The sequence below is a fragment of the Pinus tabuliformis genome, chromosome 2_2 (assembly GCF_031772625.1).
Source record: "Pinus tabuliformis cultivar Carrire ecotype Pingquan chromosome 2_2, CPIR1, whole genome shotgun sequence".
NCBI lineage: Eukaryota > Viridiplantae > Streptophyta > Pinopsida > Pinales > Pinaceae > Pinus > Pinus tabuliformis.
Window position 1 is genome coordinate 382,462,552 of NC_142300.1, and position 14,119 is coordinate 382,476,670.

The window sequence follows — 14,119 nt, forward strand, 5'->3', positions numbered from 1 at the left end:
AAATTCATAAACCCTCTTTCATGCACTGTTCTACGACACTCATCAGTCCACAGGTTGTAAGGCACCTTTCTTTTTAACCTGTCCATTGTTAAACAAATTGATTAATACTGCTTTATTAATAATTTTTGGATCAAGGCTGCTACCTCGTAGCCGAACCTTGAGTAGGGTTCTGTACACCCATGCCCTTCTTGACTTTACTCTTCCGCCTTATTAATTCTGACTGAGTGCTAACTCATTTGGTCCATTAACGGACAGTTTTTATTTAACCTTTACAGATGCACAGAATGCTATTTTCCCATCAGTATTTAGGAATCACACAGAGTCTTTCATAAATAAATTACTGTAAATTCCATACACAATGCTTTTTATAACAGGGACTACTGGTTTGGGAACCGTACCTGATCACCTCTGACAGGAATGGTTTTGTTCAAACAAAAGTCACCTGAACTTAAATTCTGCTCTCCTCCCAGCCATGAGAATCCATCCTTCAGACGGTGTTCTCCCCCCGAGCAATCCTGCAGGCCCCCAGCCCTCAACAGGAACAGTGCACTTCTTGTGCCAGGTTATCTGGTCCTCACCAGACTTAACCTCTCTCTCTCCTTTACTCTTGGAGCAAGATTTGTTTTTCCTCTTTCTATCCCAACAGCACAGAATCCCTCAGTCAGGGTTTTTCCCTCTTTTGGAGGGTAGTTCCATCAGTTATCACAACTGATCGTTTTCTTTAAGATTCACCTCTTAGAGGCTGCCAGCAATTCCAAGAAAATATTTAAATTTAAATTATTCAATCAGAATTAGTTTGCCACAGTTTTGTTTAAAACATAACAACAACTGTATTAGTCTTTTACCACAGTAACTTTCAAATTTACATAAATCTGGGGTCATTACATCTCCCCCTCCTGAGATTGGACATCGTCCCGATGTCTATCTCCTGTAAAAAGATTTGGATAAGGCTCTCTAAGGAGTTCCTCATCTTCCCAAGCGGCCTCTGGTCCATAGTGCTGCCACTGCACTTTAGCTTGGGAAATAACTTGTTTCCGCAGCTGCACTTCTCTCCGGTCGAGAATGGTCAGTGGTTCGACCAGAACCTCGCCTTCCGGCTCGACCTGCAAACAACAACGGATTTAGTTATTTTTCAGTTTATAACCAATGCTTATCCATAATAACCAGATTACTTCTTACCCGCACATTCTGCCATTGAATCACATGTTTAGGATCGTAAACGTATTGCTTTAATACGGATACGTGAAACACATTGTGAATCCTAATATGGCTTGGTAGGGAAAGTTGGTAAGCGACCGGTCCTACTTTGGCCAAGATCTGGAAAGGTCCAAAGTAACGAGGTGCTAGTTTGGCACATCCGCTCCACTGCAAGGTACTCCTTCTTGGTTGGATCCTCACAAACACATGATCCCCAACCTGGAATTCCTTAAATCTTCTCTTTCGATCAGCGAAACTTTTCTGCCTGTCCTGAGCGGCTTTCAAGTTATTACGCACCCTTTTCACTGTGTTCTCCATTTCCTGTAACATATCAGGACCAATTCGCAACCTGTCCTCCGGTCCACCCCAGCTTGCGGGTGTGCGGCACTTCCGCCCATACATAACCTCAAAAGGACTCATCTGAGTTGAGGAATGGTATCCATTGTTGTATGCGAATTCGACTAAGTGGAGATAGTCCTCCCATTGAGTCGGCTTCATCATAACGCATGCTCTCAGCATGTCCTCCACAACTTGATTTACTCGTTCTGTTTGACCATCTGTTTGGGGATGATAAGCTGTACTAAAGTTCAGCTGTGTTCCCAGTTCAGCAAACAAGGTCCTCCAAAAGGTTGATGTAAACTTGACATCCCGATCGGAGATAATCACTTTCGGCAGTCCATGCAATTTGAACACATGCTGCATGAAAATATGGGCAATTTGTACAGCCCTGTATGTCGACTGCACAGGTATGAAGTGTGCTGCCTTGCTCAGCTTATCCACTACCACCATAATGGAATCATTATTCTTCTTGGTTTTGGGCAGTCCCGTTATAAAATCCATGGAGATAGTCTCCCACTTCCATTCCGGAATGGGTAGAGGTTGTAACAGCCCTGCTGGGTGCATGTGTTCCGCCTTAATTTGCTGACATTCTAGACAGCGTGCTAAATACTCAGCTATCTCTTTCTTCATTTTTGGCCAGTAGTACTCTTTGCGGAGTGCGGTAACCATTTTCTGGTAGCCCGGATGTCCCGTATAATGGCTGGTATGAAATTCATCCAAAATCAGCTTCTTAATGCTGTCTTCATTGGGCACATACAGCTTATTATTAAAGCACAACATATCAGCATCATCTAGTTTGTACCCTTGCTGTAATTCCTTATCAGATTGCTGCTGTAATTGCTGTTTGATGTGCTGATAAACAACATCTTGTTCAGCCGCTATTTTTATCTTTTCCACTAAGGTACTTTGCCACTTACTAACTGAAATTTTGCACACGCATTGCACCTTCCGACTTAATGCATCCGCTACTCGGTTCTCCTTACCCTTTAGATGCTTAATTTCAAAGTCGAACCCACTTAGGAAGTCAGCCCAGCGAGCTTGTCTCGTATTTAAGGTGGGTTGACTGAAGTAGTTCGTTAAACTGTGGTGGTCTGTTAATAACAGAAATTTTCTGCCCAAAAGGTAATGTCGCCACATTTTCAGGGCATGAATGACAGCAGCCAACTCCATGTCATAAGCAGAATACTTCTGCTCATGCTCTTTCAGCTTTCTGGACTCATAAGCAATGACTCTTCCTTCCTGCATCAGCACTCCTCCCACACCTTCTTTACTTGCGTCCGTGCAGACCACGTAATCCTTGTTAGGATCAGCTATACTTAATATAGGTGCAGTAGTGAGTAAGTGCTTGAGCTGTTCAAAGCTCTTCTGGCACTCTGAGGTCCACTTAAATACTTTTCCTTTCTTTTGCAAAGAGGTGATTGGGTATGCTACTCTCGAAAAGCCTTCGACAAATCTTCTATAATACCCTGCTAACCCCATAAAGGACCTAATATCTGCCACGTCCTTTGGTATAGGCCACTCCATTATAGTTCTAATCTTTTCAGGGTCCACTGCAATGCCTTCTTTAGTGATCACGTGGCCCAAATATTGTATCTCCTCCTTGTAAAAGTCGCATTTACTGAACTTTGCATATAATTGATGTTCCCGCAAAGTTTGCAACACCAATCTAAGGTGCTCCTCATGTTCCTTCCTTGATTTGCTGTAAATCAGGATGTCATCTATGAATATCAGCACAAATTTATCTAAAAACCGATGAAACACACTGTTCATCAAGCACATGAAAGTGGCAGGTGCATTTGTCAGCCCAAAGGGTAACACCATGAACTCATAATGCCCATACCGCGTTCTGAAGGCGGTCTTAGCGATATCTTCCTCTTTTATTCTGATCTGATGGTAACCAGATCGCAGATCAATTTTTGAAAATACCGTGGCTCCCTTCACCTGATCAAAGAGCTCGTCGATTCTAGGCAAAGGATATTTGTTTTTGATTGTAAGCTTATTTAACTGGCGATAATCAATGCACATCCGAAAGGTTCCATCTTTCTTTTTGACGAACAGCACTGGGGCTCCCCAAGGCGACACGCTGGGTCTGATATAGTTTTTATCTAATAGTTCTTGTAGCTGCATCTTTAATTCTGTTAGTTCTGGCACACTCATACGATAGGGTGCCCGTGATACAGGTGCTGCTCCTGGAATTAGCTCAATAGTGAAATCCACATCCCGTTTTGGTGGTAATCCCGGCACTTCCTCGGGAAAAACATCTGCAAACTCTTGCACTATCGGAATGTTACCCAGCATGGCAGTTTTGTCCTTTTGATTTGCATACCCCACCTGGATAGCGTAGATTTGACATTTCTTCTTGATGCACTTAGCTAGCTGGGTAGCTGTAATGGGTCGGATCTGTACAGGGTGTCTAATTCCTTGTAATTCTTGCTGATCCCCCTGATCATCTTTATAATATATGGTCTTGGTCTTGCAGTTCACCAAGGACCAGTGTTTCTCCAGCCAGTCCATCCCAATCAAAATATCGTAGGAGCCCAACGGTAACACATTCAAATCTGCCACTACTGGCTGCCCTGCTAAGGCTAAGGCACAATTATTTACCTTGGCCAAGACTCGTCTCTTGGCTCCTGTAGCTAGTTGGACCAGCCATGGATTCTTGAATTTTTCAGCTTGCAGTTTACACTGTTCTACAATTTTTGGACTAATATAACTTAAGGTAGCCCCTGGGTCTATAAGAACAGCTATGGATAGGTTTGCGATCTTACCTTCGAACTCAATCATAGATGGCTGGTACTCCGCTTGACGGTCCTCCAGCGCTGCATTGATTCTGGGTACGCTACGTGCCACGTCCCCAACCGTTGATGCCTCATGTATCTGAGATATCTGGTCTGTTCCTTTCCTCTGTGGACAATTTTTAACATAGTGGGGTCCTCCACAACCCCAGCATTGCACTGGTGGTCTGGTCATCCCCTCACCATCTGGTCTAACAGACTGCTCATTTGCCTTAGATTCGCTCATTGGTCTGGACCGGGGCACGTTCCTTGCAACAGGTCTACTACTTAGTCCTTTACCAGCACCCTTATTCCCACTGCCGCGACCTCCTTTGCTGCTTCCAACCACCCGACCACTTCTTTTCTCATTCCATCTCTTACTTGAAGTGTCCCCCTTCTGTTTACTCTGCTGGTAACAGATTCTCGCCTTACGGATGGCTTCATCCATGGTTCTAGGGTTATCAAATTCAATCCTTTCCCTTATGTATGACGGTAGGCTGCTCACAAACCTCTGAACCTTGGCCTTCTCCTCCTTAATGTAAGGTACATAACGTAGCAGTGAGGTAAACCGGTTAATGAACTCGTCCATGGTTTGCTGTCCCAGTCTTAAGTCGTGGAATTCTCTGGCCTTCTCATCATAGAAGCGCTCTGTCAGGTACCTCTCCTTGAAATACTTCTGGAACTTTTCCCATGTAATAGTTCGTTCGCTGACCCCCTTGACAATCTTGATTTCCTCCCACCACAAGGTTGCCTTGCCCTGTAACTGGAAGATTGCCAATCTTGCTTTCAGGTTGTGGTCGTACTCATACAACTGAAAATACTTGTTCATATTGATCAACCAGGCTTCAGCAGCTTCCTCCTGCTCACCATCAAAATGTGGAGGTTTAATCTTTCGAAATTCTCCCTGCAATTCCACTTTCTGACGTTTTGATGTTTGCTGTTGGGGTGCATTATCAGAGTGATCCTCCTTATCTTCAGAATGTTCAGGTTCCATTTGATAATCTTGATCTTCTGTTACCCTTTGCTGTTCTGCACTGGGGTTGGACAGGGGTGGGTTTTGCCTGTCTGACAGGCTCTTCAGAATCTTTTCCTGTTCAACTGTTAGACGTGCGTTGTCCTCTCGCAACCGTGCCATTTCATTTTTCAATTCCTGGACAGTTTCCAGGATTGCAAGATTAGTACTCCGTGATTCTGCATCCAGTTGCACCCACAGTCCTGCATTCTCTTGAGGGTTACTGCTGGGTCCTTGCATTTTGTCTCCACTTTGATTAACTGCCAGCTATTGCAATTCTGTATTTCATTCCAGATAACAAAACACAGTTAAGTACGTTTGTTGGTTTGCATTAGTTTTACTTGGTGTACCCTTCTGCATACTGTATATGCTTTACTTGAGGCCACAGTGTTGAAACTGGGCTCTGATACCAATTTGTCACACCTACTTTAACATAAAAAAAAAAATCTTTTGGATATATAAATTACACACACGATAATCCTTTACTTGCAGCTCATTATGTGATCACCAGCCTTATTTGCACATTATACTTTACAAAGATAAACGTATAGGTTACAGTTTGCATGGAATGGAAAACATATGGCCCACGACACGGTTGGCATACAATATTAACATTATACAATTGCTACCCAATGTATTTCATTTGATTGACACCTATGATAAGGTCTCGGTTACGTCTCCATGCGGCAACATCTCCAGTACAGGTGGTAGGTTATGTAATGTTTAAACTTCCGCAGTCACTGCAGATATTTTAACTCTTGGTATTAATGGCGTGGGCTTTTCGGATCCCACCGCAGTACCCTTCATTGACAGATCACCGAAGCTTTTATGTCCGCCCGTCCTTCTTGGGCAGGTGGCATGGCCTGGTTCTCCCAGCCATGTGACTTCTCGGTATTGCCAACGTTGATTCCTCCGCCAGCTACTCCCGCCATACTCCGACGGTCCAGATCTCTTCCTGAGATCGGAGGGCTGGAAATTGTTCAGGGTTTTGCGTGGATATTTAATCGACCATTCACACTATTGTTTCCTTTGTTGTCCGCGGTCTTTGCGGAATGGTTCCTCACTCCTCCTCGAGTTCGCTATCAACAGCACTATACTGCCGTTCTGTCATGCCGGAGCTGGACCCTGTTCGCTTTAAACCTTACAGGTACTAAGAAGGTGTTCTTGTTCATTATTCTGTATTTTTTTTTATGGCTGGAATCGCATGGTTTATTACTTATTGCAGTTTGGTTTTCCCTTGACAAATCCTGGTGCAGCGGCCCTGGTTACATTTGGTCAACTCCCACGGGATTACTCTGCAACGACTTCTATCAAACCCAGGTAAGCTTCTCAGCATTTGAAAGTTGGTTTATTCGGAAATATTTCAGGGTTTACAGTCATACATGCCCTAAGGGTAGGTTTATTCAAATACATTTCAGGGTTTACCGTCATGCATACCTTAAATGGTCTATGCAGGTCTCAGTTTCCCCATTTGGTAGTCTCGTTCCCTCCGAGTTGCTCTCGGTGAAGAACCTTACATCCGGCTTGTTGCTTAACTAAGATTGTCTGTGTTAATGGTTACAAGTTGTTCTTTCAGAAATTCGGGGTTCTGTGGTAACCATCGAGGTCTTCCTTTTTTGTATTGCCGAGCCACTGGCGGCAGACTTAGATCATAGCTATGTTTAAGAATGTTCACATCTGGCCTCCACGCGCAGATGGGGTTATAAATGTATTTAATGGAACTGATTCTGTTCGCACATGTATTAATTTACTCAGAGTATAAGTTTGCCTTTTAATGATGTAATACTCTGCTTAGCCCACAGACATTTCACTTATATATTGAACATTTCATTTTGTACATTCTTTCTCAGAAATAGAGTCACCGCGTTAATTTTCTATATGGGTTTTTGGTCTTTTCTTTTGGACATCACTGTCTTGACATTTACCATATTATGATGATAGTCATGCTATAGATTCTGTAAAAGAAATGTTACGTTTACCAGTTGATTTATCATAGCTTAGCGCGTAAATAATGTTTGGTTAACAATCCCTCATTCCGTGAAAGGATTAGTTGCTTGCATGACTTCTATTTCATTATACAGTTCCGCGGCTATTAAATATGTGTCTGTGGTTAGGTTCTTTATGCACAGGCTTGCGGTTTCACAAGGTTACTTTCCCTTTGCTTGCATGCATAGGCCCGAAAAGTTATGGTTTGCTTACATATATTTACTGTTTAACGGAGTCACCCTTCTTTACTCATATGCTCAGTTCTTTGCTCAGATTGAACAAGGTTATCTGTTATTGCCAGATACAAATTCTCGTCTCAGGTTTACAGATAAATGTTTTTCTTTATTTGCATGCATTAAAATGAATATATACTTTCATAGTTATCAGGTTTAGCTCTAATACTCAGAGCCTTATTCTTCACTTCAGTTAATGCTTCCGTCTCTGTACTTCACAGCATACGGAAATGTTCTCGTTCTGTACATTCTTTATTATAAATTCATCTTGGGTTTTCTACCTTAAGCCAGGAGGTTCTATGGCACCCTTTAATACTATAAGGTGACCCGTCATCCAACGCTCTCTGCGCAGAGCTTTTCTGTTGAACGCACGTGGTTTGGAAAACCTAGGGTATCTACCAGCGTTCTATTCGCTGTCACAAGATTTCTGCTGTTGCAGTCGATACCTTTTCTTTCTCTATAAAGGCATAAACCCTCTTTCATGCACTGTTCTACGACACTCATCAGTCCACAGGTTGTAAGGCACCTTTCTTTTTAACCTGTCCATTGTTAAACAAATTGATTAATACTGCTTTATTAATAATTTTTGGATCAAGGCTGCTACCTCGTAGCCGAACCTTGAGTAGGGTTCTGTACACCCATGCCCTTCTTGACTTTACTCTTCCGCCTTATTAATTCTGACTGAGTGCTAACTCATTTGGTCCATTAACGGACAATTTTTATTTAACCTTTACAGATGCACAAAATGCTATTTTCCCATCAGTATTTAGGAATCACACAGAGTCTTTCATAAATAAATTACTGTAAATTCCATACACAATGCTTTTTATAACAGGGACTACTGGTTTGGGAACCGTACCTGATCACCTCTGACAGGAATGGTTTTGTTCAAACAAAAGTCACCTGAACTTAAATTCTGCTCTCCTCCCAGCCATGAGAATCCATCCTTCAGACGGTGTTCTCCCCCCGAGCAATCCTGCAGGCCCCCAGCCCTCAACAGGAACAGTGCACTTCTTGTGCCAGGTTATCTGGTCCTCACCAGACTTAACCTCTCTCTCTCCTTTACTCTTGGAGCAAGATTTGTTTTTCCTCTGTCTGTCCCAACAGCACAGAATCCCTCAGTCAGGGTTTTTCCCTCTTTTGGAGGGTAGTTCCATCAGTTATCACAACTGATCATTTTCTTTAAGATTCACCTCTTAGAGGCTGCCAGCAATTCCAAGAAAATATTTAAATTTAAATTATTCAATCAGAATTAGTTTGCCACAGTTTTGTTTAAAACATAACAACAACTGTATTAGTCTTTTACCACAGTAACTTTCAAATTTACATAAATCTGGGGTCATTACAATTTAATATTTAATTTGAACCTAAACTTAAAATTTAATTATTGAAAATAAAAAACCATATACTATAACTCTCTCTTTAAATAAACTTATTTTTATAATAAATATCTATTAGAATTTACAAATTTATTTATTTTTCTATCTACTATTTCTATTATTAATATTTAAATTGTTACATGTTAATTCTATACTAATTATAAATCTTTTGAAATATTTACTAATGAAATAAAAATAATATTTTTATATATCCATATTAAACTTTTATATATATTTATATATAACACTGGAATATTTTCTTTTTTTTTAATACACAAAAATATTTACATATATGTTATTTTTATTATTAATATTGAAAATGTTACATGTTAATTCCAAAATGAAAATGAATAAATTATAAATTTCACTAAATAATATCTACAGCCTATAACATTTAGTTGAAACACAAAACCATAAGTTAGCAATAAGATATTTTAACCTAGAACTTACAAACTTGTGATGGACATGCCAAGTAACTTCCCATAAATGTTTAGATAAAATCAATTTTATTTTAAATATTTTGTTTAAAAAAATAATATAAAAAAAAATCAAAATCACCATCGACATTCTAGCACTAATATTTTCAACTTAATATTTAAAAATTTGATTCCTATCATATCAACATTTAAATATCCACTGCACTTAAAATATTACATTTAACCATTTCAATATTTGATGACTCTTTTAGATTACGATATATTTAATGAGAATTAAATTAGTATAAATAATATCATATAAATAAAATTTGACATTTTTCTTTATTTTAATGTTTTTGTTTATATATTGATATATAAATGTGATAAATGAATTATTTTATTTTATTTATTTATGTTTTTATTGTTTTAAATATTTAGTTAATGAAAATTTTTCCAGATTAAGATATATTTAATGAAAATTAAATTACTATAATTAATAATAAAAATTAATATTTAAAATTTAAAATTTATACAAATAAAATTTGACATTTTTCATGTGGTGTTTTCTTTTAATGTTTTGTTTATATATTGATATATAAATGTGATAAATGAATTATTTTATTTTATTTATTTATGTTTTTATTGTTTTAAATATTTAGTTAATGAAAATTAATAAAAATAATGAAATGTAAAGTGAAAATAATTTATATACCTATCAAATTTGTATTAAACATTTTTAATTATTATGTATGTGTCTATTTATTTTTTTTGTTTAACATTATATAATATATAGTTGACATTGAAATAATTTATTTATGATTTTTTTATTATATATATATATATATATATATATATATATATATATATATATTAAACTGGTTATTTTAAACTCGTTATTATTGGATAAAAAATTAATATTTTTATTGTTTTATAAAAAATAAAACTAAAAAACATATATATATAATCTTTTTGAAAAAAAATCAAATTCACCATCGACATTTTAGCACTAATATTTTCAACTTAATATTTAAAAATTTGATTCCTCTCATATCAACATTTAAATATCCATTGCACTTAAAATATTACATTTAACCATTTCAATATTTGATGACTTTTTCAGATTACGATATATTTAATGAGAATTAAATTAGTATAATTAATAATAAAAATTAATATTTAAAATTTAAAATTTATATAAATAAAATTTGACATTTTTCATGTGGTGTTTTATTTTAATGTTTTGTTTATATATTGATATATAAATGTGATAAATGAATTATTTTATTTTATTTATTTATGTTTTTATTGTTTTAAATATTTAGTTAATGAAAATTAATAAAAATAATGAAATGTAAAGTGAAAATAATTTATATACCTATCAAATTTGTATTAAACATTTTTAATTATTATGTATGTGTCTATTTATTTTTTTTGTTTAACATTATATAATATATAGTTGACATTGAAATAATTTATTTATGATTTTTTTTATTTTATATATATATATATATATATATATATATATATATATTAAACTGGTTATTGGATAAAAAATCAATATTTTTATTGTTTTATAAAAAATAAATAAATAAATAAATATATATATATATATATATATATATATATATATATATATATATATATAATCTTTTTGAAAAAAAATCAAATTCACCATCGACATTTTAGCACTAATATTTTCAACTTAATATTTAAAAATTTGATTCCTCTCATATCAACATTTAAATATCCATTGCACTTAAAATATTACATTTAACCATTTCAATATTTTGATGACTTTTTCAGATTACGATATATTTAATGAGAATTAAATTAGTATAATTAATAATAAAAATTAATATTTAAAATTTAAAATTTATATAAATAAAATTTGACATTTTTCATGTGGTGTTTTATTTTAATGTTTTGTTTATATATTGATATATAAATGTGATAAATGAATTATTTTATTTTATTTATTTATGTTTTTATTGTTTTAAATATTTAGTTAATGAAAATTAATAAAGATAATGAAATGTAAAGTGAAAATAATTTATATACCTATCAAATTTGTATTAAACATTTTTAATTATTATGTGTGTGTCTATTTATTTTTTTGTTTAACATTATATAATATATAGTTGATATTGAAATAATTTATTTATGATTTTTTTTATTTTATATATATATATTAAACTGGTTATTTTAAACTCGTTATTATTGGATAAAAAATCAATATTTTTATTGTTTTATAAAAAATAAAAATAAAAAAACATATATATATATATATATATATATTTATATAATCTATTTGAAAAAGAATCAAATTCACCATCGACATTTTAGCACTAATATTTTCAACTTAATATTTAAAAATTTGATTCCTCTCATATCAACATTTAAATATCCATTGCACTTAAAATATTACATTTAACCATTTCAATATTTGATGACTTTTTCAGATTACGATATATAATGAGAATTAAATTATTATAATTAATAATAAAAATTAATATTTAAAATTTAAAATTTATATAAATAAAATTTGACATTTTTCATGTGGTGTTTTATTTTAATGTTTTGTTTATATATTGATATATAAATGTGATAAATGAATTATTTTATTTTATTTATTTTTATTTTTATTGTTTTAAATATTTAGTTAATGAAAATTTTTCCAGATTAAGATATATTTAATGAGAATTAAATTAGTATAATTAATAATAAATATTAATATTTAAAATTTAAAATTTATATAAATAAAATTTGACATTTTTCATGCTGTGTTTTATTTTAATGTTTTGTTTATATATTGATATATAAATGTGATAAATGAATTATTTTATTTTATTTATTTATGTTTTTATTGTTTTAAATATTTACTTAATGAAAATTAATAAAAATAATGAAATGTAAAGTGAAAATAATTTATATACATATCAAATTTGTATTAAACATTTTTAATTATTATGTATGTGTCTATTTATTTTTTCTGTTTAACATTATATAATATATAGTTGACATTGAAATAATTTATTTATGATTTTTTTTATATATTTTTAAATAACATGGCATTCCTAACTCCATTTTGACTAGTCATGATCTTACCTCCAATAGTTTTTTCTAGTAGGAGTTGTTTCCACTTCAAATTACCCAATTGAATCTCAATACAACATATAAACCTAAATTTATGGCTAGGTAGAAGTAGTTAGAAAATGTTTAGAATATTATTTTACTTTTTTTTTTCATTGAATAGAAAGTGAAATGGGTCCACTAGTTACCTCTGATTGAAGGAGATGCAAGACAAAGGAAGTTGGAAGACCGTAGAGAAAAGAAAGAAAGCTACAACACCAATCTCGCCAAGAAAGACGAGGAGCCAGACAAGTAAAAATTAAGAAAATTGTAGGTCCGATAGACCAATTTGGTCTCAGTGGACGTTAACCACCATCATCATCATCATCATAATATTTCCTATCATGTTCTTACTAAGGTGACCTCATTTGAGTATGTTATGGATAACTACCTTAGTCAGTGATCTCATAGGGGTAGCCTGATCAAAAACACCATAACAATCCATGATAACATTCTTCATATTTTTAAATCTATTTAGTAATGGATCATAATTCCGTAAAGAAGTGGGTTAATAAAAATCACTTTGAATGTCATTTTAAAGAAGGTTATTAGGTATTATTGGGTCTCCAACCCTATAAATAGACCTAACTCAAAGATATGGTCATCCACCATAAGTGAGTTATTTTGGAGAATATAACATCATCAAATCTATAGGTCTATAGGCCTACAAATCAACTATAACTATAATTTTGAGCTCCAACTAATATTTTGTGTGTCATAATGAAAGAAATTTCTTGGTTCCAGTTGTAGATTTCAAACCAATTTTAAGGAATTGGACAAGGAGGGTTCCATTTGGTTTCATCCTAATGTACTTCCAATCGTTCACAAGCATCATCTATTTAAGAGCATTTCTAGGAAGTTTTGATACAATTGAAGGATCCACAACTTGAATATGCTACATGGGAACTAAACAAGACTCTTAACCAGTATCCCCATATCCACCCCTTAGGAAAAGGTTTCCTTGTAAGTGGGATGTCATCTTAAGTTCTTACCCTAACTATCTTAGTTAGTGAAATAGCTCGTTACTTAATCTAATGAGGGATACCTTTATGAAGTACTTCCCTATGAGGTAGTAGCATCTAAAATCAATAAATGTCAAGTGTCCTCATCAAAGAAGGTCCAACAGTTAGTGGATGCAGCCTCATTAATGGAGTTTGATTAAGTGACTAAGGCTTTAGTTATATATAATAATAGAATCTATGTAATGGGTTTTCAAGTAAATATTATTGTATTTAGTAGATTGTCCCTTAAAGTGGTAGACAAATATTGCATCTAGTTTTGAATATGATAATGGTTTGTTTATTGATAATATTTTCTAAAACAAGTAAAATAATTTATTTAAATAATTATATAATTTCCTTCCATCATACTCCGTTTGCTTCCTTTAGGAAACTCTATTTCATCTATTTTCTCCAAATATTTAGTTTTGTTAACAAACAAGTCATATAATGAAAATGCATTAATCTATGAACAATTTGGTTTTTAGTTTACCCTATTTCTTCTTCTATGCCGCAAAAGTCTAATTTTTTATGAGTTTAGTCCATGTGTGTATATGCTAATATACACATAATGATATTATATGTAACATGTTGTTTTTTGTTATATTCTTTTTCATTAATTATATCTAAATATTTAATATTTTATAAAAATATTA

At 34.0% G+C, this 14,119-nt stretch overlaps 1 protein-coding gene across 4 annotated transcripts; it reads left to right on the forward strand.

Annotated features, from left to right (window-relative positions):
• Positions 1 to 6,084: 6,084 nt before the first annotated feature.
• Positions 6,085 to 6,976, forward strand: LOC149192854 (uncharacterized). Of its 4 annotated transcripts, none has more exons than XM_089406475.1 (3): positions 6,085 to 6,469; positions 6,548 to 6,642; positions 6,741 to 6,976. In XM_089406475.1, the coding sequence occupies exons 1-3, from the start codon at positions 6,151 to 6,153 to the stop codon at positions 6,762 to 6,764; spliced, it is 438 nt and encodes a 145-aa protein (XP_089262601.1). In that variant the 5' UTR covers positions 6,085 to 6,150; the 3' UTR covers positions 6,765 to 6,976. The 4 variants fall into 4 exon arrangements, with proteins under 4 accessions (XP_089262601.1, XP_089262600.1, XP_089262602.1 ...); XM_089406474.1 differs by having other exon boundaries at positions 6,091 to 6,469; positions 6,778 to 6,976; XM_089406476.1 differs by having other exon boundaries at positions 6,113 to 6,469; positions 6,579 to 6,642; positions 6,778 to 6,976.
• The last annotated feature ends 7,143 nt before the right edge of the window (positions 6,977 to 14,119 follow it).